The sequence below is a fragment of the Malaclemys terrapin genome, chromosome 7 (genome assembly GCF_027887155.1).
Source record: "Malaclemys terrapin pileata isolate rMalTer1 chromosome 7, rMalTer1.hap1, whole genome shotgun sequence".
NCBI lineage: Eukaryota > Metazoa > Chordata > Testudines > Emydidae > Malaclemys > Malaclemys terrapin.
Window position 1 is genome coordinate 116,478,913 of NC_071511.1, and position 25,372 is coordinate 116,504,284.

Genomic DNA, 25,372 nt, shown 5'->3' on the forward strand with positions numbered 1-25,372 from the left:
AGAACAAAACAAAAAGAAGGACGTAAGGGACATTTTTCAAGGTGTTTAGATATGAAAATTTGGTCTTCAACATTGCTAAAATATGACACACTTCTTAGAGCCAGATCCTCAATGAAGTTATAATGTTTTATGCCATTTCAGGATCTGGCCTTTAATATCTACCATAATTTATATTTTATATATACGCAACTCTATCATTTAAAAAAAATCTTCCAATATTTATATAGCACATATGAAATCCTGGCCCCACGGAAGTCAATAGGATTTTTGCCACTAACTTCAAGAGAGCCAGGGGATTTAACCCATAGAGTTTTACAATCATCATGCACATTTCCATATTAAAAACACAGAGGGACAGATCTCGATCTGTTGGCTTCAAGGGACCTACATTGATATAGAACAGCAGAGGATCAGGCCAAGAATGTTTTTATTTCGATAAATCCAGTTTAAAGTGGAAGCTACATCAACACAAGTAGCAATTCTGCTCCTTCCACTTTGCTGTCATTACGAGATGATATTTTAATTTGTAAATCACAGCCCAGAGTAATCTTGATTGTGTGGTTTAAAACCACAGATGATCGTTTACAAAAAAACAACTGAAAAAATGAGTTCTCCTGTTCTTTAAATGTTAAATATCCCCAACCCAGTTTTAAATCATCTTGTTTTATTGGCCATTGTCAGGTTTCACAGAAATGTTGTAGCTTAAACAGGCTAAACAGAAAAGAGAAACATTTAGCATGGCTAGATGGGTGCATTCCTTTGCAAAATGTTAAGTGCAGAACATTTCAATGAAGCGGACTTAAGAGTGTATTTTTACAAGTGTTTTTTTTTAGCTCACCATCATAGATACTGTACGGGAACTAGGAAGGATTTGGAAATATTTGCAATTCTTTTGCTTAGTGCTGGGGCCTTGGGTAGGATAAAACGTTCTCTGGTATACTTGAGAACAGCAGGCCAGCAAAGAAGAGGTACACCAAACAATGAAGAGCAATGGCTGTGCAAACATTCCCCAACTCACAGTTTTCAAACTTCCCAACTGTGAAACAAGTGTCAACCTTTGGTAATAATGAAACCAAAATAGCAACAAGATAGAAAAAGAAAAAAAGGTATATTTTGCAAACCAAGCGACTGAAGCGTTCATTTTATAAAATCAAGACTTATTCTGCATAACCCTGTCGAGCGTGTTGGGATGCTATGCGGGAGGTTGAGGTTTTGAAGCAACTTTGGGGGATCTTCCTTTGTAGGTCAGAGGTAATAGGGCAGGTTTTGATGGCAGTAACACTAGTATAAATCCAGAGTAACTCCAGTGAAGAGAGGTAAAAAATGCATGTGAAATCCATACTTGCTCCATTGACTCTGAATTTACATGATGGTAACTGAGATCAGAATGATGTCCATTGTCTTTGATCTGTGGGGTGAAATGGATGCCAGTTACATGATCGATGTCCATTGTTCACGGATGGTTTAAAAAAAGAAGTCAGACACAACCTTGGCTGTGCCCTCTCTCCTTGCTCTTTACAAATGGGGAACTGAAGCACAGGGTGGATCAAGTGACTTGCCCAAAGTCACATAGGAACTGAATCCAGGTCTCTCTAATCTGAGTCCCTTACCTTAGACCATCCTTCCTAGCCTTCTGGCTGCTCTAAGCAGAATTTCTAACTTTCTACGGATATCACAGACATACAAAAATTTGCATTACAGTAATTAAAGTGAGTGCAAGTTTCTAAGAGCTACAAATTGAACTGAAGCAGGGACAAAGGGAATTGTGGGTGCAGGGATCAGTATGCACAATATGTAGCATTTCTGGGAGAAAAATGAAGTTTTTCCTTTAAAATAATAGGTGTGAAGTGCTTGCTTGAGACAAGATTGCATCTTCTGCATCTGGGGGAATATGTTTTCTATTTTTGGCATGAAACCATCTCAATTAATGTAGTTTAGGACGATTTCCAGCTTTGTGGCAAGCAAAAAATGGAATGGGTACAATTTATTTGCACAGATAATTTGTGGAGTGCAATGAGGTGAGCAAATAGTCATAAATTTAATCAAAGACTCTTGGCTCTGGCCTGTCTTCTTATACTTCCACTGCTTATAATTCCCTTCCCCTACAATTTGCACTGAGATTCCACCCCCAATTGCAATCTGCACACCTCTCCTCTACAGAAAAGAGTAAACTGTTCTGAATAAACAACAACTCCTAGCCTCTATTGCTAAAATGTAAGCGGCTTCCCAAAACTAGGATAACTTAAAGCTGACCATGATGAAAGTGTTCAAAGGTCTGTTATGCCCTGATCCTAGACCTCAGATTTATGTGCCTGTGACGGTAATCCCAGAGTTTAGTAATATCTCTTCCCAATAAATGTATATATGAAAGAGAGAAGTTTTAAATTAGTAATAGCTGAAGAAGAAGTGGAAGCTTTAAAAATCAGGGTATGGCCCTTTAATCAATTTATACGCGCACATTTAGGCACAGAATAATACCTGTAATACTATATTTAAAGCTCTGATGCATTACATTTAAATAAAATAAGAGCTACACACGGATAATTTTTCTAAAGCAAGAAGCTCAAAAAAGTGACACTTTAGGATAACAGACTGGTTAACTCTACAAGTTTTTTTAATCTAGGAAATTGACCGACCCAAATTTTTATTATCCTGACCAACTCAAATGGACAAATATGAATTAATTATCTTAAAATTCAGAGAACAGTCCAATTTGGCTGAATGATATACTCAACACAACAGAAATAGTCTGATGTGTCATTTCTAACTACTGAAGCTCATTTTTTTTGGTAGGTGTCAAAAAAATTTACGAACTAGATGGAAGTAGAACTCAGGTTTCCTGGCTATTATCCAAATTTTTTATGTAAATTAGATATATAGAATATATATTTTAAAAAGAGCACAGCTTTTATTATACTAACTATAAGGACTGGTAAATTCTTAATCTCTTTTCCTTAACCCTGCAAATATCATTTGCAAACAGCAAGTAGACCCAGAAGCCAATTTTTCTGTCTATTTCAAACATTAAAATAAAACTTAGGCTCATTGGCTTGTCACCTGAAAGCATAGGTGAAGAAGGCTGCTTAAAAGATTAATGTTCAAACCCTAGCACTGCTGATGAGTATTAAATAGACAGCTTCCAGATCACAGATATGCTGGCATTTGATTTTAAGAGGGAAGGAAAAGCCACACCACTCTCTATTGTTCCCTTAAAACAAAAGTCTCAGAGTTCACAAGCAACATTTTAGTCAGTTTCAGAGCAGGAAAGACCTTCAACAAATCATCTCAGCCATTTACTAACAGGTGTTAAGAACTATTCTGACTATTTTAGGAGAACGGGCTATTAAAAATATCATTCACTTACACATACTAAAATATATACTTTATAACAGCTATTATTTGAAAACTATGTGCAAATTCATGTTGCACATTAGAAAGCTAAAGTCTATTTTGTTGGGGTTTTTTCCTCTTATCAGACTTAAACCTTGTGATTAGAGTATTGGGCATGATGCAAATACCACTGAAGTCAACAAGAGTCCATCCAATCCATGTAAAGAAATCTAATTATGCCATTTACCATGATAATTGATAGTGAAGAAACGAAGGATATTTACTCGCCTGAAAAAACTTGCTTGAAGCAAACAGAATTTTGTATTATAGTATCATTGTTGGAAGAGAAGACTAGTACTGATTGCTAATGAAGGCCGAGATCCTCCAAACACACGCGTGAGTTAATTACCATATAAGTTGCCCTACAATGTTCTGATTCAAAGCCCACTGAAATCAACGGAAAGACTCCCATTGACTTTAAAGACCTTTGGATCAGGCCCTAAGTGTATAAAGTTACCCAGGAGCACAAGTATTTGCAGAATTAGGAATCTTATCCTATTCACAGAGGAGTTGCAAAAACATGAAAGGAAAACCATTCATTTGACAGAAATAGTTGACATTTAATGGTTGCAAGTTAGAGTCACAAATATTACTTACAGTCTACTCTCTAAAATACAAATGGAAACACTAATTAGAAAAACTCCTGCATGCTAATTTTATATAGGCACATTCGTGGTTTGACATCGTTATGTAACATTTCTATATGACCTCACACAGTTCATTTCCTAAAAGTTTTTCCACACAATTGTGCTCTTCAAATAAGGCATAAATAGCTAGTTTTAAGAAACAGACTTGATTTGCACAAAAACAAACAGCCCTGTGTTTTCAAAATATATTAAATGTGTTTTAAATGCTTTCATCGTAAAATAAGAAAAATAATTCTTTTATGACTTGCAGAAACAAAAATCAAGTTTTTAAACATTCTATTAAAAACAGAGGGCGTAAAAAAAAGGAAAGTTGCAATTGTTCTTCCCCAAATGATTTTGATGTTGTTACAGGATACAGTGCAAAAGAATATCAGTAATATCACAATGTAATACTGGTCCTTCAAAAACGGACTCTTAAAATTGTTGCTCACTGCTTAAAATTGCCTAGGCCCAATCTATTCATAATAGTCAACAGACAAAGCTTAAGGATGTTATTGCTCACACAAAACAAAAAGAAATAAAGGGACCAAGATATCATTACAATTTTTCTTGATTCAGCACAAGGCATTTCTGCTTCATCTTACAAAGCATATTATGCTTCAGAACTCTTCATATGCTACTGGAAGACGAGGAAAAAAAAAATCTACTAATATTTTTTCGCCCGTAAAAACGTTAGAAAGTAAAACTAGAGTGTGAATCTGTTGGGTTTTTGGTTTGGTTAAAATGCATATGTCAGCTCTACTTGAGTTGTGCTACCTTGGTTTGTATCAGCTATCTGTAAAAGCTGATTGAATGAGATTCCTTTCATCATACAGGCACTGCTGTCTTTGCTACAGTAATAGAGGCACACTTTGACAGACAGGACAGCTTCAGATGACAGGCAGCTACTGGGTAACTGCAAGGAGATGAGAGGTTGATGGGAAATGTCCTCAATTTCTCCAGATGGATTCTGTCCCTGAAGTAGCCACTCATTACCTGGAAAAGAAAAGCGTGCTGTCACTGCCTTTTATACACAAAGTTAAATCTCACAAGGCATCGATTTGTGCATGATTTTAGCTTTAGGACAACATATCATATTTTCTTACATGCAACAGTAGTGGAAACTTCCCTGGATTCTCCCATTCTGCTAGAAAATTGAAAATGAATTCACAAATACCTTTTATTGTATAAAGCTTGGATTGAAACATGTGGGTGCACCTGACTGTCTTAGGAATGCGCAAAGAATCTGCAATATGCTTTGTAAGCTGATATTCAAATTTCCCTGTTAAGTTAACAGGAAGCTGTGCACATATATCAGAGACCTAATACTCAAGATAAGATGACTGAATGCCCCTAAAGTACATAAAAATTTTCTTATGAAACATTTTCAAATAAAAGTGTTGGCTTTATAAACGGTTTACTGGAAGTTAATGTTTAGGCTGGCTGAGACCTGAAATTCCTGTGTGTTTAAATATTTAAAAGTATATAACAATATAGACATGCAAAATGAGAATATGGCTAACTTGCTGCTCCAACTTATGTCTTGCCATAAGTGAGATGGATGAAGTATTCTTTTGACATTTTTCATAAAATAACTACAACTTCAAAACAAAACCTGTTGGATTTATGAGCTTAAAATGACTGCTTACATTCTACATTTTTACTAACCCTCAAACTATATGGAATATGAATACAGCTCTGTAACATCTACTAAAAATATATCAGTCCCCTTAGTTCAAAAAATTAAACACTGTCCAATTCAGTGTTGCAGATGAGTGAAGATAATTTAAAGGGCCAAAAATTGTCTTTAGATTTTGTACGTGCAATCCACTGCAGGAACAAATGTAATCTGGACCTTTGAAAAACTGGCCTCAGAAATGGAAAAATAAGATTAAACAATTACATTGTTAACTTTTTAAAAATTTCCCTTTTTCTGTTTAGTGATGAACAGACTGGTAAGCCTTTCAATATACTTTTCTGGCACAAAGGGTGAGGAGTTCACCTAATTATATGTAGACTACAGCTTTTTCTGAGGGCATCGCTTATTCTCTAGACACCTGGAGATTACCAGTGGGTAGTTGTGCTATTTTTTAAAACATCTAGGAAAAAAAAAGGTTCCTGGTTAAGTGCACAATGATCATGAACTCACTTTTCGAGAATGGCAATATGGCGTTCATTTAAGTACAGAGCAATGTTTTCTGAGTACAATAGTCTATGCTGACAGTTTAATTTAGGCCCATAGTAACCCTAGTTTGGGTATGGTAACAATGGGTGATTTTTATGAAGGGGGATGGTAGAGGTTTAAGGCTTCTAGTAGAACTTTTTAAACCCACATTTTTTTCTACCGTTAAAGTACTTGTGTAATTTATAAATTCAACACTCAAAAGAATCCTAGAGATGGGAGAGATGTTAAGGGTGGGGAATGAAAAAAGAGCAAAGACCCAGCACTAAGAAGGCATATGTGCATTAGCTTCCAAAATTCTAGAAGATATAGGGAGAAGCATGTGTTATTAAAGGAATGCAGAGAGAGAAACATATCTAGGCATAGACTTGGCACTCTCAATTAGGGGGTAACATGACAGTTCTTCTGATGGAAAATGCTGGCTGGTATTCACCTGAAGGATGTAACATTAGATAAGAAGACACTACTAGTTCCTTCTTCCTTAAGATGCTCACACACCAGTTTCCCAGTTAATTGTGAAGATTCTTTTATTTCAACTGCCACTGCAAGCTGTGCCCAGCAAAACCAATCAATGAGGAGCATTTGTGCCATTCTTAGATTAGTCCAACATATGGCCTTTGTTATGAATAAAAGTCGAACATACTAACAACTGGCAAAGAGACAGAAATGATATCAAGGGATACTTTACATATGTTTCGGAGGATATACTTTTTAGTTTTCTTTGTATTGTGCCTGTAATAAAAACATCCACCCATTTTCAGATGTATAGTTAAGTTAATTCTGGGTGAGATGAGCTTCTTAATTTTTCAAACTTTCAGGCTAATGGGTACATAATTTTCCTTTAGCAATATTTTTCAGATACATTAGAAATGACAATGAGATGGAAAATGTACCGTATTTAGTAGAAAAAGGCATACATGTAGGAAACTACTAGTGTCTGAGCCAGGCCTTAGCATGAACAACTGTATTGCACTACACATCATGAATGTACATAAAACATTTTAATACACTCTTCTATGGTGCTTATAAAATGGAATATAAATATAATAACTGAGCACCTAGGAGACAATGAGCTTACATTCACAGTACTGTTGTGAAGCAAGGAAGTATTATTATCCGTCCCATTTTACAGATAGGCAACTGAGGCACAGAGAGATTACACAGGAAGTCAGTAGAACGGCCAGTAACAGAATCCAGTTCACACAATTTTAACTGTGTTTTTGCCTTGCTCTGTATGTGTGTGTATGTAGTATGGTGAATCAGGTTCAAATTTTGGCTTAACTTAAAAATAAGTTCTCACTCAGGATAAAATGCGACTTCCTTCAATGGTGTACATCAGCTTTCCTGCTAAAATTTTTTAGTAGCTCTAGCTATCAGCCTCCCAAAAGACAGATGATGAGGGTGGAGCAGCCCATCCCCAGAAGACGACGGGAGGGCAACCATCTAAAGAACATAAAGGGGCTGAGATCTGATTGTTGATAATAAACAAAACTTGATATTTTACTTGTCCATCAAATACATTATTCACTCTGGAGGAGTGAGCTAGTAGAACTTTCCAAGGCTGCAATATATGCAGTCTTTCTAAAAATGCAGTCACTTTACCTTCTGCTGTGAGAAACCAGGAACTGGGTGCCTCTTCAGTCAGCTTCGTATTTGCAGGAAGGCTTAACCTTAATAAAAAACGAAGGGTCTGGCCAGGGGTTACAGTCAATGAAGGAAGTTGGATGTTCGGTGCAGATTTAGGCAGCTTGGGGATGTTTGCCATCTTATTGTTTTGGATAAATGGATGATCTACAACATCAAATATTTCAGTGTGCAGGATAGGCAACTGTCAAAGAAATCAAAAGAAATATTAACAAGTATTTCTATTTGAAAGCCTGCTTTATGGTATAAGACTACAGAGCATCTTGCAATTATGAATTCATAGCACCAAAATCCACAGCTGGTGTGTGAACAAGGAATTTGTACTGAAATTAAGATTTATACATTTCAATATATTTACTGTATAGAACTGGAACCCCCTTAGCCAGCATACAGAAATTCTGTGCTGATAGGAGAGGGAAGGGGAAATGCCAAGAGAAATTTTATTTTTTTAAAAAATCCAAAGAATTTACCTTAAAGCAATATTAACACCCCCATCTATTTTTTTGTGATTTTTTGGTCTTCTCTCATTTCAAATTTGAATAATTTCATTACAGATATCAGTTTAATAATAACCCAAGAGTGCTTTCTGTTAACTTGGTAATAACTACCCTGAGATAATAAAATTCTTGGTCATTTGCCTTGCGTACCACCAAGTTTCAGCTCACTTAAAAATTACTTGCTTACAAAATGAGACATAAAAATACAAAAGTGTCACAGCACACTATTACTGAAACATTGCTTATTTTCTCATTTTTACCATATGATTATAAAATAAATCAATTGGAATGTAAATATTATACTTACATTTCAGTGTGATAACTGAGCCAGTTTTTCACTTATAAGCCTTCTCTGAAGTCTAAGCCCCAGGCAATGGGGCTGAAGGAAGTAACTTAGTTTTGTGGGAGCCCCTATGGTGTGGGGTCTTTGGCAACTGCCCTGCTTGCCACTCCCTAATGCTGGCCCTGCACCTGTGACCCCCCTAAACCCATCCCATGACCCTACAGGGGAATGCAACCCCAGGTTGAGAAACACTGATCTAGATGAGCTGACGTATCCCCTGATTGAGAACCACTGTCATACAGGAAGCATTGAACAGTTGGTGTTTAAATATTAAACACATTACAAATATAGATGTTACCAAATACACTTCACAGTTCTGAGGAAGAGAGTTTAGCCTTTGTGTCAGTGTACCTACATGGCAATAGTTACTCAGCTATATATGATGCCATCAACAGACAGAGAAATTCATTCACATCAGTTTTGCCTTATTTCTAATAAGCAAACAAGGTGGAATCCAGTTTTGAAAGGGGCCTTATCTTGACCACTTATTTGTGAAGAAATCAGGAGCACACAAAATTCTGTATTTGCTCATGCAAGATTAAAGGCCATTAAAAAAATAGCTTTCGTGCTAAACATTGTAGCAGTACTGGATTTGGAAAAAATCCAATTTAATAAGACAAACACATATTTACGAGCAATACATGTGTTTATAAGAGAGAGTGGTGAGCTATTTTGCTTCCCCACTGATGGACACATGAAATAAAAACAGCATGCTACCATTCTCAAGGTCTTTGTTGCAAGTGAACTTTGTCGTGCTGTGTTTTGCATTCCTACTGTTCCATATGCCTTTTGCCTTCACTAGAAGTCAGAAAGATAACTGCAGAACTACAGACACTGGCAACTGTACATGTAACAATACCACCAAGAGGGTCTCACCAGCCCTTTCTTTTGGGACTTGATCTGGCAAGCTGCTGAGCAATCTTAACTCATATTAATTCTGTATTAATGTGGTTGTTGATTAGATGATCATCATCTTGCAGGATTGGGCCAACAGAGACTATTTCTTGAGGGCTGAAGTTTCTGTATTCTAACTCTTTCATGCAAGTTTATCAATTTCTTTCTCTATGCACAAGTGTCCTTCCCAAACTCCTAGCAGAGATGGAATATTTATTTTAAGCCTAACAGGATATCCTTAAAGTAGACAGCTTTTCTGTTTGTCAGATTATCACAAATATTACGGGTATACATTTACTGCACTGAATAAATTCATCAACTACGCTATTTTATACCACCCAAAATCACTGTGAGCCGATACAGTAAGAAAAACCTATAGTAGTAATTTACAAAATCTTGTGTCAAAAAGCTTTAGTAAGTTTTACTTGCCACAGAAATAATTTTTGTTTCTAAGTCCAGCACTTTAATTTGATGATTATTTGTGTCAGCAATATAAAGCAGACGGCCATTCTCTTCAACACATAATCCTCCTGGTTCATTGAAAGTCGTCTGCGTAAAGCTGGAACCAACAACATTACTTGCTTCTCCTGTACCTGCCAGTGTAGCACAATTCTTCATTTTGGGATCTACAAACTTAATCTAGGGAAAACAAAATGAAAACTTTGAAAAGTTATCAGAATTATAACAAAATCTTCTGGCTAGTGTTTTCAGGAGACACCAGCAATTTTGGGTACCTTAATTATTGAGTGCCCAACTTGACACCCCATAAAAAAGATAGACTTTCTGAGGGTGGAAGCTTAGCACTTTAAAAACTAAAATGCTTTTAGGTCTCTCAGATTGGATACCTAAAACCTGAGGCACCCAAATTCATTAGTCAGTTTTGAAATTATTGGCCAATTTCCCTTTTCCTGAAAATAAAGCTAGAAATATATATGTAGACATATAAATAGTAAATAAGTTAATCACACTTTTTCTAGAACATGCAACCTAACCAACATTAAAAGTAACCCAACTCATATCTTGCTAATTTAACTACAGTATCAATTTGTAAGTATCTGTGCAAGCACAGGAATTCTAGGAAGTTTATTAATACTAATAATTATTAAATGGATCTCTAATCAATTATCATGAACCTACACATACCTCCACTGTAAAAAGTCACTATGATTCTAAACATACCTTGTGAGCCTTGAGCATACACAATACTAAAAACTGTTTTAATAATTAGTTTACATGTAGATGGGGATTGTTCATACATGTTGTATTTATTATTAAAAGTTGCAAATGTATATGAAAATTTGATATCTTTGGTTTTATTCCCTCACCCTGTGCCTTTTTCAAATGCCACTTGCTTCTTAGGCCCCAATCCTGCAAAGTTTCTACACATGCTTAAGCTTTACATCATGCAAGTTTTAAATTCAATAGGATTACTGAGAGGTTAAAAACATGCTAAGACTTTACAGGATTGGGGACTTGGACTGTTAGATAGATATAGATACGGTCCTAGCCCTGAAAAATCTAATCTATCTATCTATACACACACACACACACACACACACACACACACTTATATAGCACCTAGCACAATAGGGCCTCTGCGTGCTAATGTAATATAAATATTAAACAATAGTAACAATCTGAAAAAAACTGAATAATAAAAAAACTGACTCTTCCTTCCCATTGTATTAGTTTTTCTGCAGCAAGAAATGAAGAACAAGTGACATGCTTCGGTTTGAATGGCAAAGCATTTGAATGTTTGTGTGACAAATGTAGGATGTGATTTAAAAACCTTTTTTTTTTTTTTTTTTTTTAATATTATGGGAGCAGTCAAAGGCCCTAATTAGGAGCTGTGGTAGGAACCATACAAACACACCATCTGTTTTATTTTCATATATTTTGTTTTAATTTAAAATAAATTAGATTAAGAAAAAAAGAAGGACCCCCTGTGAAGTGAATTAAAGAATTTGTAGGTCAAATACAGTTTAAAAAACAAAAATAACCCAACAAAAAACCAAAAAACCTTAACTGTAACATAATTCAGCCACCCAAACTGTTTTAATAATTGGTTTAACTGAAATGCATCTTAAACTAAATTTAAATATAGTTCAACTCTGTTCCCAGTCTAGTATGAGTGGGTTCTTAGTAGGCCAAGATTAATTGCCGTTATCTCACGCCATTAAATCAAAAAAATTAATCGAGATTAAAAATTAATCGATTAATCGCACTTTTAATCAACCTGTTAAACAATAGAATACCAATTGAAATTTATTAAATACATTTGGATGTTTTTCTACATTTTCAAATATATTGATTGAAATTACAACAGTATGCAAAGTGTACAGTGCTCACTTTATATTATTTTTATTACAAATATTTGCACTGTAAAAATGATAAATAGTATTTTTCAATTCACCTCATACTAGTACTGTAGTGCAATCTCTTTATTGTGAAAATGCAACTTACAAATGCAGATTTTTTTTGTTACATAACTGAATTAAAAAAACAAAACAGTGTAAAACTTTAGAGCCTACAAGTCCACTCATCCCTACTTCTTGTTCAGCCAATCACTAAGACAAGTTTGTTTACATTTACAGGACATAATGCTGCCCGCTTCTTATTTACAATGTCACCTGAAAGTGAAAACAGGTGTTTGCATGGCACTTTTGTAGTCTGCACTGCAAGGTATTTACGTGCCAGATATGCTAAACATTCGAATGGCCCTTCATGCTTTGGCCACCATTCCAGAGGACATGGTTCCATGCTGATGATGCTCATTTGAAAAAAGAAAAGTGTTAATTACATTTGTGACTGAACTCCTTGGGGGAGAATTGTATGTCTTCTGCTCTGTTTTACTCACATTCTGCCATATATTTCATGTTATAGCAGTCTCAGATGACGACCCAGCACAAGTTGTTCATTTAAAGAACACTTTCACTGCAGATTTGACAAAACGCAAAGGAGGTACCAATGTAAAATTTCTAAAGATAGCTACAGCACTTGACCCAAAGTTTAAGAATCTGAAGTGCCTTCCAAAATCTGAGAGGGATGAGGTGTGGAGCATGCTTTCAGAAGTCTTAAAAGAGTAACACTCTGATGCGAAAACTACAGAACTGAACCACCAAAAAATAAAATCAACTTCTGCTGGTGGCATCTGACTCAGATGATGAAAATGAATGTGCATCAGATTGTTATTGAGCAGAACCAGTCATCAGCATGGGCGCATGTCCTCTGGAAGGGTGGTTGAAGCATGAAGGGACATATGAATCTTTAGCACATATGGCATGTAAATATCTTGGATGCCAGCTACAACAGTGCCATGCGAACACCTGTTGTCACTTCCAGGTGACATTGTAAACAAGAAGCAGGCAGCATTATCTCCTGCAAATGTAAACAAACTTGGTTGTCAGAGTGATTGGCTGAACAAGAAGTAGGACTGACTGGACTTGTAGGCTCTAAAGTTTTACATTATTTTATTTTTGAGTGTAGTTTTTTTTTTTTATATAATTCTACATTTGTAAGTTCAACTTTCATGATAAAGAGACTGCACTACAGTACTTGTATTAGGTGACCTGTAAAATACTATTTCTTTTGTTTTTTACAGTGCAAATATTTGTAATCAAATATAAATATAAAGTGAGCACTGTACACTTTGTATTCTGTGTTGTAATTGAAATAAATATATTTGAAAATGTAGAAAACATCCAAAAATATTTAAATAAATGGTATTCTATTCTTCTTTAACAGTGCGATTAGATTAATCACGATTAATTTGTTTAATTGCTTGACAGCCCTAGTTCTTAGCAACATGAAAAATAAAAGAAAGCAGAAGGAAGAGATTGAAAGCCATGACTAAAAAACAATGAATGCTAATACTACATCTGTAATTCATAACGTTCGGTATTTAATTTTTGTTGCTATTTTTATTTTCTTTTTTAATTTACAGCACTGACTTAATCATATTGCGTAATTTTAAATAGACCCTCAGTAAATATTTAAAAAACATTAAAATAATGGAATCATAGAATAATCTATTTAACAGCAAAATAAGCAGTAAATACCATTTCAGTCTTGCAGATAATTAAGATGTAGGATAATAAAAATTATACAAACGTATCACTTCAAACAATCATCTGTAGTTTCATTATCACAATTGGAAATGAAAAAGTCACTTTCTTGAAAATTTATGTGCTGGGTACCAGAACTCACTGGTTAAAAGGCATTTTATCTAATTCTATGTAAAATAGGGGAAGGGAGAAAGATTGACTGAGCTTATTTAATCACAGGGTTGTCAAGTCCCTTCAAACTTTCAGCTTTTCAATAGGAGCCTGGGGAACTAGTTGTTTCCCTTCCTAAAGCATGATTTTAGCTATTTATTACTGAAAGATTTATGCCAGAATTCAAAGAAATTAGTCTTGAGTGAACTAAATACATGTCCTAAATGTAGAAAACAAGAAAACAGTCAGCTATGAAGTAGAGTACAGGGCTACAGTTCTAGTTCATGGGTCGGCAATGTAAACTGCAAGAGAGATGTCTGAGTGGGTTATGTAATCACCAGACTCCAAGGATGGAATTACTGCCTCATAATTCAAAATCTGGTGGGTATTTATATTGTTTTTAATACATGTCCCAACTGCTTCTTTCTTCTGTTAACCTCTCATGCTTCCCTGCTGGATGACTTCCCTTCTTTTGGTCTTCATTCAGTGCTCTCTCTCATCATTTAGGTATTTCTAAGACATCTATCAATGTGGTCTCTACATCTGTATGTTGCTGAATGGCATGTTTCCGATAACATATAAAAACGAAGCCTGCCAAATTGCTTTGCTCCTGGCTCTTGCACAGTTTTTAAAAGAACAAATAAATTAAAGTTTGTTTTAAAGTACTGAAGAAAAATACACACCAAATATTTACTTTTCTATTTTTTTAAGAAAAGAGTCTTTTACTTAAATATCTACCACTGCAAACGAGAGAATTATTGAGTAACATTAGGTACTTAACTCTTCAGCTTAAGTGAAAAAAATTAACAAAAAAACCATATAATTTCGGGAATAATTTATTACTATCTAGGATTATTTTATTATGACATACTAAGAATAAATAACCTTAACATGCTTTAAGCAAACTCAGGATTAAAGGCACATCAAGAAAATAATTACTGGATTCAGCATTTTTTGCTAACTTGAGTAACATTTTGCTACTCTTAAATTGTCATTTTTTTATTTAAGGGTACAACTGTTCATGCTAAACAATTGTATGCAGTGTTGTTGTAGCTGTCTTGGTACCAGGATATGAGAGAGACAAGGTGGGTGAGGTAACATCTCTCATTGGACCAACGTCTGTTGGTGTGTAAACTTGAAAGCTGGTCTCTCACCAACAGACGTTGGTCCAATAAAAGATATTACCTCTCAACTTGTCTTTTATGCAAAACAATGTAATTATTAAAAATTATAACCACAGAGGAAGATTTTTTGATAAAAATTTTCTGCTCTTGTACGTGAAAAAATAAATTTCTAATGTAATAAGAATTTTTAATGAGAATTGGATAATTTAATGAATTTTTTTTCCAAAATATAATCCAATGCAGCAGTTAAAAAAATCTAAGCCTTCTACCAAAGACAATTCCTTTGTTTTATGTATCAAATACTATAGTTTCAAAATCTTCTAACAAGCACTCAATCACTTGAAATCTAAACATTAAGGCAGTTTATACACTGGATGAAATCCTTGCCCTAGTGAAGTCAATAGCAAAATATCCACTGACTTCACTAAGACCAGGATTTCACCCTCTATTCATAGAGTCTAACCCTTCTTGAAAGAGATGTAGGGTTAGTCTATAGTAGAAGAGGTTTGTTGGTATAGCTATGCTGGCAAACCATCGTATAGACACAGGTTATACCATAAAAAAGTGCTCTCGACAATACAGTTTATAATGATTCCCTGAGCAAAATAAGCTATACAAACAAAAAGAAGAACAGGAGTACTTGTGGCACCTTAGAGACTAACAAATTTATTAGAGCATAAGCTTTCGTGGACTACAGCCCACTTCTTCGGATGCATATAGAATGGAACATATAATGAGGAGATATATATACACACATACAGAGAGCATAAACAGGTGGGAGTTGTCTTACTAACTCTGAGAGGCCAATTAATTAAGAGAAAAAAAAAAAAAAAAAAAAAAAAACTTTTGAAGTGATAATCAAGCTAGCCGAGTACAGACAGTGTGATAAGAAGTGTGAGAGTACTTACAAGGGGAGATAGTCAACGTTTGTAATGGCTCAGCCATTCCCAGTCCTTATTCAAACCGGAGTTGATTGTGTCTAGTTTGCATATCAATTCTAGCTCTGCAGTCTCTCTTTGGAGTCTGTTTTTGAAGTTTTTCTGTTGTAATATAGCCACCCGCAGGTCTGTCACTGAATGACCAGACAGGTTAAAGTGTTCTCCCACTGGTTTTTGAGTATTTTGATTCCTGATGTCAGATTTGTGTCCATTAATTCTTTTGCGTAGAGACTGTCCGGTTTGGCCAATGTACATGGCAGAGGGGCATTGCTGGCACATGATGGCATAGATCACATTGGTAGATGTGCAGGTGAACGAGCCCCTGATGGTATGGCTGATGTGATTAGGTCCTATGATGATGTCACTTGAATAGATATGTGGACAGAGTTGGCATCGGGGTTTGTTACAAGGATAGGTTCCTGGGTTAGTGGTTTTGTTCAGTGATGTGTGGTTGCTGGTGAGTATTTGCTTTAGGTTGGGGGGTTGTCTGTAAGCGAGGACAGGTCTGTCTCCCAAGATCTGTGAGAGTAAAGGATCATCTTTCAGGATAGGTTGTAGATCTCTGATGATGCGCTGGAGAGGTTTTAGTTGGGGGCTGAAGGTGACAGCTAGTGGTGTTCTGTTATTTTCTTTGTTGGGCCTGTCTTGTAGGAGGTGACTTCTGGGTACCCGTCTGGCTCTGTCAATCTGTTGACAGCATACTAACCCACAGAATCCTCCCTACCAGCACTACAAAAAAAAGGATTCTGCATGGACTCCTCCGGACGGTCGAAACAACAGACTGGATTTCTACATAGATTGCTTCCGTCGACGTGCAAAGGCTGAAATTGTGGAAAAGCAACATCACTTGCCACATAACCTCAGCCATGCTGAACACAACGCTATCTACAGCCTCAGAAACAACCCTGACATCATAATCAAAAAGGCTGACAAAGGAGGTGCTGTCGTCATCATGAATAAATTGGAATATGACCAGGAGGCTGCTAGACAGCTCTCTAACACCACATTCTACAGGCCATTATCCTCTGATCCCACTGAGGATTACCTAAAGAAACTACACCATCTGCTAAAAAAACTCCCTGACAAAGCACAGGAACAAATCCGTACAGACACATGCCTAGAACCCCGACCAGGGGTATTCTATTTGCTACCCAAGATCCATAAACCTGGATATCCTGGACGCCCCATCATCTCAGGCATTGGCACCCTAACATCAGGCTTGTCTGGTTATGTAGACTCTGTCCTAAGACCCTACGCTACCAGCACTCCCAGCTATCTTCGAGACACCACTGACTTCCTGAGGAAACTACAATCCATCGGTGATCTTCCAGAAAACACCATCCTGGCCACTATGGACGTAGAAGCCCTCTACACCAATATTCCACACAAAGATGGACTACAAGCTATCAGGAACAGTATCCCTGATAATGTCACAGCTAACCTGGTGGCTGAACTTTGTGATTTTGTCCTCACCCACAACTATTTCACATTTGGGGACAATATATACCTTCAAGTCAGCGGCACTGCTATGGGTACCCGCATGGCCCCACAATATGCCAACATTTTTATGGCTGACTTAGAACAACGCTTCCTTAGCTCTCGTCCCCTAACGCCCCTACTCTACTTGCGCTACATTGATGACATCTTCATCATCTGGACCCATGGAAAAGAAGCCCTTGAGGAATTTCACCATGATTTCAATAATTTCCATCCCACCATCAACCTCAGCCTAGATCAATCCACACAAGCGGTCCATTTCCTGGACACTACTGTGCTAATAAGCGATGGTCACATCAATACCACCCTATACCGGAAACCTACTGACCGCTACACTTACCTACATGCCTCCAGCTTCCATCCAGGACACACCACACGATCCACTGTCTACAGCCAAGCTCTAAGATATAACCGCATTTGCTCCAATCCCTCGGATAGAGACAAGCACCTACAAGATCTCTATCAAGCATTCTTAAAACTACAATACCCACCTGCTGAAGTGAAAAAACAGATTGACAGAGCCAGACGGGTACCCAGAAGTCACCTCCTACAAGACAGGCCCAACAAAGAAAATAACAGAACACCACTAGCTGTCACCTTCAGCCCCCAACTAAAACCTCTCCAGCGCATCATCAGAGATCTACAACCTATCCTGAAAGATGATCCTTTACTCTCACAGATCTTGGGAGACAGACCTGTCCTCGCTTACAGACAACCCCCCAACCTAAAGCAAATACTCACCAGCAACCACACATCACTGAACAAAACCACTAACCCAGGAACCTATCCTTGTAACAAACCCCGATGCCAACTCTGTCCACATATCTATTCAAGTGACATCATCATAGGACCTAATCACATCAGCCATACCATCAGGGGCTCGTTCACCTGCACATCTACCAATGTGATCTATGCCATCATGTGCCAGCAATGCCCCTCTGCCATGTACATTGGCCAAACCGGACAGTCTCTACGCAAAAGAATTAATGGACACAAATCTGACATCAGGAATCAAAATACTCAAAAACCAGTGGGAGAACACTTTAACCTGTCTGGTCATTCAGTGACAGACCTGCGGGTGGCTATATTACAACAGAAAAACTTCAAAAACAGACTCCAAAGAGAGACTGCAGAGCTAGAATTGATATGCAAACTAGACACAATCAACTCCGGTTTGAATAAGGACTGGGAATGGCTGAGCCATTACAAACGTTGACTATCTCCCCTTGTAAGTACTCTCACACTTCTTATCACACTGTCTGTACTCGGCTAGCTTGATTATCACTTCAAAAGTTTTTTTTTTTTTTTTTTTTTTTTTTTCTCTTAATTAATTGGCCTCTCAGAGTTAGTAAGACAACTCCCACCTGTTTATGCTCTCTGTATGTGTGTATATATATCTCCTCATTATATGTTCCATTCTATATGCATCCGAAGAAGTGGGCTGTAGTCCACGAAAGCTTATGCTCTAATAAATTTGTTAGTCTCTAAGGTGCCACAAGTACTCCTGTTCTTCTTTTTGCGGATACAGACTAACACGGCTGTTACTCTGAAACTATACAAACAAAAGCGCTTTTTTGCCAGTAAAACTGTGTCTACATCAGGATTTTGCCAGTACAGAAAAGTTTGGGGGAGGGTGGAGAATCACAACCCTAACCAACAGAGAGTTGTGTAGACCTGGCCAGGGTAAATAATTTGTTTTAGATGAGTAAATGATCTAATCAATGCAGAATTACAACACTCAGAGAAATAGGGATATAAAACATCTACACATCAAAATCTTTATCTCACCTCATGACTAGCCCATGAATGAGCCAATGAGAGTAACCACCAACCCCTTCTATCTCTCAGAGATATGGGAGGCTATATGGATGACGGCATATCCCCTTTCCAAATTGCTCAAAGCTAAAAAGACCTCTGGGTGTCTGTGACCAAGCATTCCAAATTGCTCTGCTCTTGTTTTGCACCTTTTTGTGTTAATAAAACCAGCCCTGAGGAAAGGGCCTTGGACTGAACTGTTGTTTGGAGCTTTATTTTACCTTCCCCGGCCGGTGTATCTGCCCGTCAGTACACATGTCTAGACACACAGTAAACCAGGTGACCAGATAAAAGTCCAAGATCAAACACAAGGAAAAAAAAAAAAGTATGTAATTTACTTCCTTAGGTATACAAAATACAATTTTATGTTACTGAACCATAGAGACACGCTTTTCTGATGCTAACTGACTCTGATGGTGGTGGTGAAATGAGTTACATAAATACGGTTTTGCATTATATATTACACCGACTTACCTTATGATTATAGGAATCTGCTACATAAAGCAGTTTCCTTTTCTTGTCCCAAGTTACTCCAAGGGGGTGCTGCAGCTTTGCATTTATTCCTGCTTCATCAACATCACCAAAGGCAAACAAATTCTAAAAGAGTGCATTAATTAAATTTGTACAATTAGTTGGTTATGCAATGTTGACATAAGGCAGCAGACAGTGCAAATCACTGTAATTAAATGGAAATTAACTGGCTATTTTTTAAAAAAATGCACTCATGGGAAATGGAGCACTTAGGGGACTGGGTATAGATGTGGAGCCTTTGCATTCTAGGCCACCAATGTGAATCCAGCCCATTTCAATAGCAATCAAAAGTCACTGTCACGCATGGTTATTCAGTGGATTTTGTGAATGAGTTGGTCCATCCTGTTCTTGTTGACCAACAATCTGCATTACAAAACTTGTGCTGGCACACTAAACAGTGAAATTAAGAAATGAAAGAGCCTGGAGACAGAACTACCCTCTTGGCCCTAAAAGTGGTTCCTCCAGATCAGGCTTGAGGAATATTGGTAGGGTGGTGCAGGGAAGATTGAAGTTGTGTGTTAGTCTATTACCAATGGATCTCTCTCTCCTCCTACAAGATGTTTCACTGCTCCATCTTTCAGTGAGATTGTTCGCACGGTGCTGCTCTCACTGTCTGCTACAAAAATACAGTTCCAGGGTTCTTCAGAAGCCAGAGAAAGACCTGAAGGCTGGGCAAAGGCTGCCTTATGGGGGTATGCATTGTTTCGGTTCTCTTCATTCCCACTCCCAGCAAATCGAAGGCAGGTTCCTTTCTTTAAATCACTAAAGAAAAAACAAGTGCCCAGGTTCAAAGACAAATCTGAAATAGTTCAGATAGAATTCTTATATAGTTTCTGTTTGGTAAATATAAGTTACCAAAATAACGGTATTTGAACTGCTTTTATTTTAACTTGTATTTCACCTTGGTTTATAATTAATACTTAAATGATTTAGCATAATGCAAAATAAAACAACATTTAATTATATATATTTATAAGTGTTTTCCAAGAGGATAAGTCTCCTTGAAGTTTTAAGGCTCTTGTTCATCAATAGCTAAATAGCTGTTTCTAATATCTATCATTATAGTGGCATACCTTCCTTTTGGGAGTTTTCCGCATTCCAACATGAGCGCCCAGATTTGATGAGTACCTGCCATGGCTATCCATAGAACATCATCTTCATGGGTCCCTGAAACTTTACCAAACATGAGTATAAATATCATAGAATGGACCTCAGGCAATATTTGCAAAAAGGAAGTACCTTGGTCATGAAAAAAAGTGAATTACTTTCAGTTACTTAGCCGTTATTCTTCTGTAGCTTTACTAGGGGAGAAAAAGTTGTACCTTTTAATCTTTGTTGAAGATACCACTTCTACTAGGGAATGAAGTCAGCAGTCATTCTGATAGTGAATATGCATTTTACTCAGTGTCCCAACAATGATACTGAATAACAAACCAGATAATGGCAAAGACATTGAAGAGCTGAGCTAGTGAGAAAATTGGAAGTGATCATTGAACGCTGCTTTTTGCAGGATTTAGGAGATAAACAGTAAAGAGATATAGCCTCTCACTTATATTTTATATTTATTATTTGTTCATTTAGTTTAGCTTTAAAATCTAAGGCCCCAATCTTGCAAATATGCACAACCTTAAGTTTACTACCATGAGCAGTCTCACTGAAATGAATGGGATCACTCATAGTAGTCAAGGATCAGAGCCAACTGAACTTGGTGCTTTCGGAAGTGCAGATCAATACTGGAGACTGAAATTTGCTATTTTTTCCAAAAGCAGGTCTGGCAAACACAGCCACTGCCCACATTTCCACCCCACTCCCATACCGCTCTGCTAATATGCCTCAGTCCCCACTTACATAATAAGACAAACTTGCTGTTGAGATAAGTGGTTCTTAATTTCCTAATTTTTTAAAACTCGCTTTTACAAAAGGTATATTGTGCCTATCATTTTGCCAAATATTTATATACTATAAAGCTACTGATTATCAACACATTTATAAAATTAGACACAAAATTTGCTCACCTGTTATTTATTTTCCAGTAAAATATGACAAAGATTTAAAGATTAGATTAAATGGATGCACCTCATTTTACAACATATTACATTTCCACCATTAAATCAACACAATGAACTGATTATAAATGCGAGCCATCAAAGGCCTAGAGGAACAGATAAAGAAAAGTACTATCTAAACGCACGTTTCTGTACAAAAAGAACAAAATTGAAAGGACAAAAATTGACCAATATAAGGAATACTGCATTAAAGCACACAATCTATCATCTTCCTAATAAAAGCACTAATCTGCATTGCACATACCTGTCATATATAGCCACATATTGCACTAAGAATTTTTGTTTTTCAAAATCAGTTAGCTATTAAAACATTGCAAATCATACTGATTAACAGACCTTCAAAAGAGCTGAAAAAAAACATTAAATCAAATACCGGAATTCTTACATTTAAAAGTTTTTTAAATTAATTTCAAAGCTCATAATCACTAACACGAACTCACAAATATCCAGTAACTTTGGGTTCCCTCGCTCTGCTCTTGCAGGCATGTTAATAGGGCAACCAGACATTTAGATTCTCTAACTTCAAATTTAAATAATTTATTACCTATATTTCAAATTGCATTGCAGAAAAGTTACATGTCCTAAATTCGGAGAGTTAGACCAGATCAACCTTCCCAAAACAAAACCAACCCAAGAAATCTAGACAATATTTTAAGCCTGCCTGTCACACCTGGAACACCAAATTGTCCTTCCAACTCCAAACCCACTTTTTCATTAAAGGAGAAACTTCCATGTGGCTGGGATTACAGTTGCAACATCAGGGGAGAAAAAATTCTGTATTTTTCCAACTTCAAAAACAGTGTTCTGACACTGGTGAGCCATCCTAAGAATATTCCTGGCCTATACCAAAACCAAAAAAGTAATGCACTCTTAATGCCTTTCCTCTGCGGGATCAAGATACGAGTTTCCAAGACTTTGATCAAAGAGAACGCCACTGAATCTCTCCTGCTCCTCCACATACTCAGCATTTTTATTCAAACAAAAGTTCCAGAAATAAAGTTAACATTCACATCATCTATAAGCTGTTGGTGAGTGGGAAGATCTGCCGAAGAGTTCAAAAACCCAATTATAAACATATTATAACTCACCAGGGGGTACACCAAAGCACAGAGTATTCTTAAGAGAAGTCTGCCTCTGCCATCATCTTTGATCATAGCTTGTTTTTGAGAGTCTTATTTCCTAATTTCTAGTTTCAAGTGGAAGAGGAATATATTGTAATTACTGTAGCATATGAAGGCATCTTAAAAGTAATTTCTACCACTGTTCTATCTAGATCAGTTAACCAGTTGAGAGAGAGAACACAGTCAACACTGAGCAGCCACTATATCATTTAAAAAGCCGGGCTGCTGCAGAATAGAACTTCCAATGTCTATTTTTGCCCTATAATATTTTAATGAGACTGTTGTATGGACAAGTGTACTGTGGCAAGTGGGAATGATTTCTAATAACTACAGCCAAATTTGATAGACAGATCTCACAGGTTCTTTTCACCTAGCTCTGTAAGTGAATTATTGGGATGCCTTAACACCACTGTACTTCAGTTTCTCCATCTGAAAAATGTGTCAGAGTCGATGCAAAACAATTACAGTTTGTGAAGGGCTTAGAGAAGGTGCTTTGTAAAGTGCCACATGCCATTACTAAACAGTACATATGCAATTTTACATTTAGCTCTTGAACCACATTTGAAGTGTCTGATCACAGGCTCTAGAGAATACAGCAGGCAGCAATGATTTAGAGTCATATAGTCTGTTTATATAGCGCGAGATTTCTGGCTTTGGCACAAGCCCTGTGTATGGGGTGGCATGTAGCTCTGCCACCACAGGAGCAGCACAAGGAACAAATTAGGCCTCTAGGGAAGGTTATAATTGGCTGCTGGCTACACCCCCAACACTAGCTCTGTTGTACTGGCTGGTGAATTGATGATGGAGCAAAGGCTCCACCTCTTCCCACTCTCCTCCTCCAGTGTGCATGGGGGAATATCAGATACCGAATATCCACTTCCTACTGCATACTTAGACCCCTGGTCCAGAGAACCTACATGAAGTTGTAAGGGGTTCTTACTCCCCCAGCCCCAGCCCCTGTTCCCTCACATATGGGCTTGTAGTCCAAGTCACAATCTATCCAATAGAAACTGGAAAATATCTAAATCACTGTTCTCACTAATAAAGCAAGGAGAAGACAGGACAAAGGAAAATATATTTTTTGTAGTAAGGACAGCAATTATGCAGCACACAGTATATATACTTTAATTCTTGTTTGTTTTATTTGGTATATTTAGTTAATACCTGTGTAGTAAATCTTTAAACCAGTAGATACATTCCTTAACCTTCCTCAAAGGAGTTTTTCCAAAATGATCTGTAAACAGCATTTAAAAAAATTTCTATATTGTGTACTATCTTCAGTTAGAAAACAGAGAGTGCATCCTGGTGTCCACTACTAGAAACTTGGCTTTGGTCTTTTGTACTGGAACAAACTTGTGAGCATACAAATAATCAGCTTGACTAGTACTTTTCATTATTTCCTTTGTCACTATTTAGTGTGTGCATTTTTAAAGGGGAGCTTTCCCTCACAGCCTATCTTCTTTTGATAGATCCGGCTGGTAAAGATATAATCTTGCACTTGAGACATCAATCTTAATCTATAGTAGCTATATTTGTTCAAGAGAAATTTATTTAAAATTGAAATAAAATTTAATCAAACAGAAATTTAAATATGCCGTCATCTTCTGATCATGTGCAGAACGCCAACAACACACAAACATGAATAAGTTATTCACACTTTCCCCCATCATAATTCCGAGTTACTCACTCTAAAGAGAATATATTTAGGTTGATCAAAGGCTTCAACACAATTAACAAAAATTACATTCCAGTTTTCAGGATATATATATTAATTCCATGGGGGATATCATCTCCTAATTACTTTCTACCTGGAAAGAAGTCAAATGGGATATGGTCAATTCTTGTAATTTGTCAATCTGATACATCAAAGGATTTTAAATACCTTTTGGAAAGAATCAAAATTGTTACCTCTTCTTTTCTATTTTAAAATCAATTGGAAATTTGATACATTTGGAGTCCAGCACAGATAATCCATTAATAATCACTACGCTGTATTCCAGCCTCAAAATGAAAGAAAATATACTATCAGCTCACCTGAGATTCTCTAAGGAAATAGATTTCAGAGTAACAGCCGTGTTAGTCTGTATCCGCAGATACACTACTAAAGCTTATGCTCTAATAAATTTGTTAGTCTCTAAGGTGCCACAAGTACTCCTGTTCTTCTTTCTAAGGAAATATGCTATAGAAATGTGTATTAGTATCTGCTTAACTTCACAGCAATTTTATAGGTTACTATCCTAATACATTATGGTCTAAAGTTTCAAAAGTGAGTCACAATTTTGGTACCTGAAGTTTTGTATTGACAATCATTAGTCACTTTTGAAAATTTAGGATTTTATCATACATTTATATGTGCAATTTACTCTGAAGGATCTCAAAGTATTTTATAAATTATTCAATATCCACTTCATCCATCCAATGAAATACAGCATGCTTTGAGGTGGAAAGTAGCAGCTGTTTCAACATAAAATAGCAACACAACTGAAACTA

The 25,372-nt window shown here is 36.7% G+C and overlaps 1 protein-coding gene across 1 annotated transcript in view; it reads right to left on the minus strand.

Annotated features, from left to right (window-relative positions):
* Nucleotides 1–3,929: 3,929 nt before the first annotated feature.
* NHLRC2 (NHL repeat containing 2) overlaps nucleotides 3,930–25,372 on the minus strand; it is a 62,388-nt gene continuing 40,945 nt past the window's right edge. The window contains exons 6-11 of the mRNA XM_054033544.1: nucleotides 20,769–20,868; nucleotides 20,226–20,457; nucleotides 19,639–19,761; nucleotides 10,006–10,215; nucleotides 7,801–8,026; nucleotides 3,930–5,012 (exon numbers count right to left, since the gene is read on the minus strand). Coding sequence (XP_053889519.1) covers nucleotides 4,756–5,012; nucleotides 7,801–8,026; nucleotides 10,006–10,215; nucleotides 19,639–19,761; nucleotides 20,226–20,457; nucleotides 20,769–20,868 — 1,148 coding nt within the window. The 3' untranslated portion in view covers nucleotides 3,930–4,755. The remainder of the gene's footprint in view (nucleotides 5,013–7,800; nucleotides 8,027–10,005; nucleotides 10,216–19,638; nucleotides 19,762–20,225; nucleotides 20,458–20,768; nucleotides 20,869–25,372) is intronic.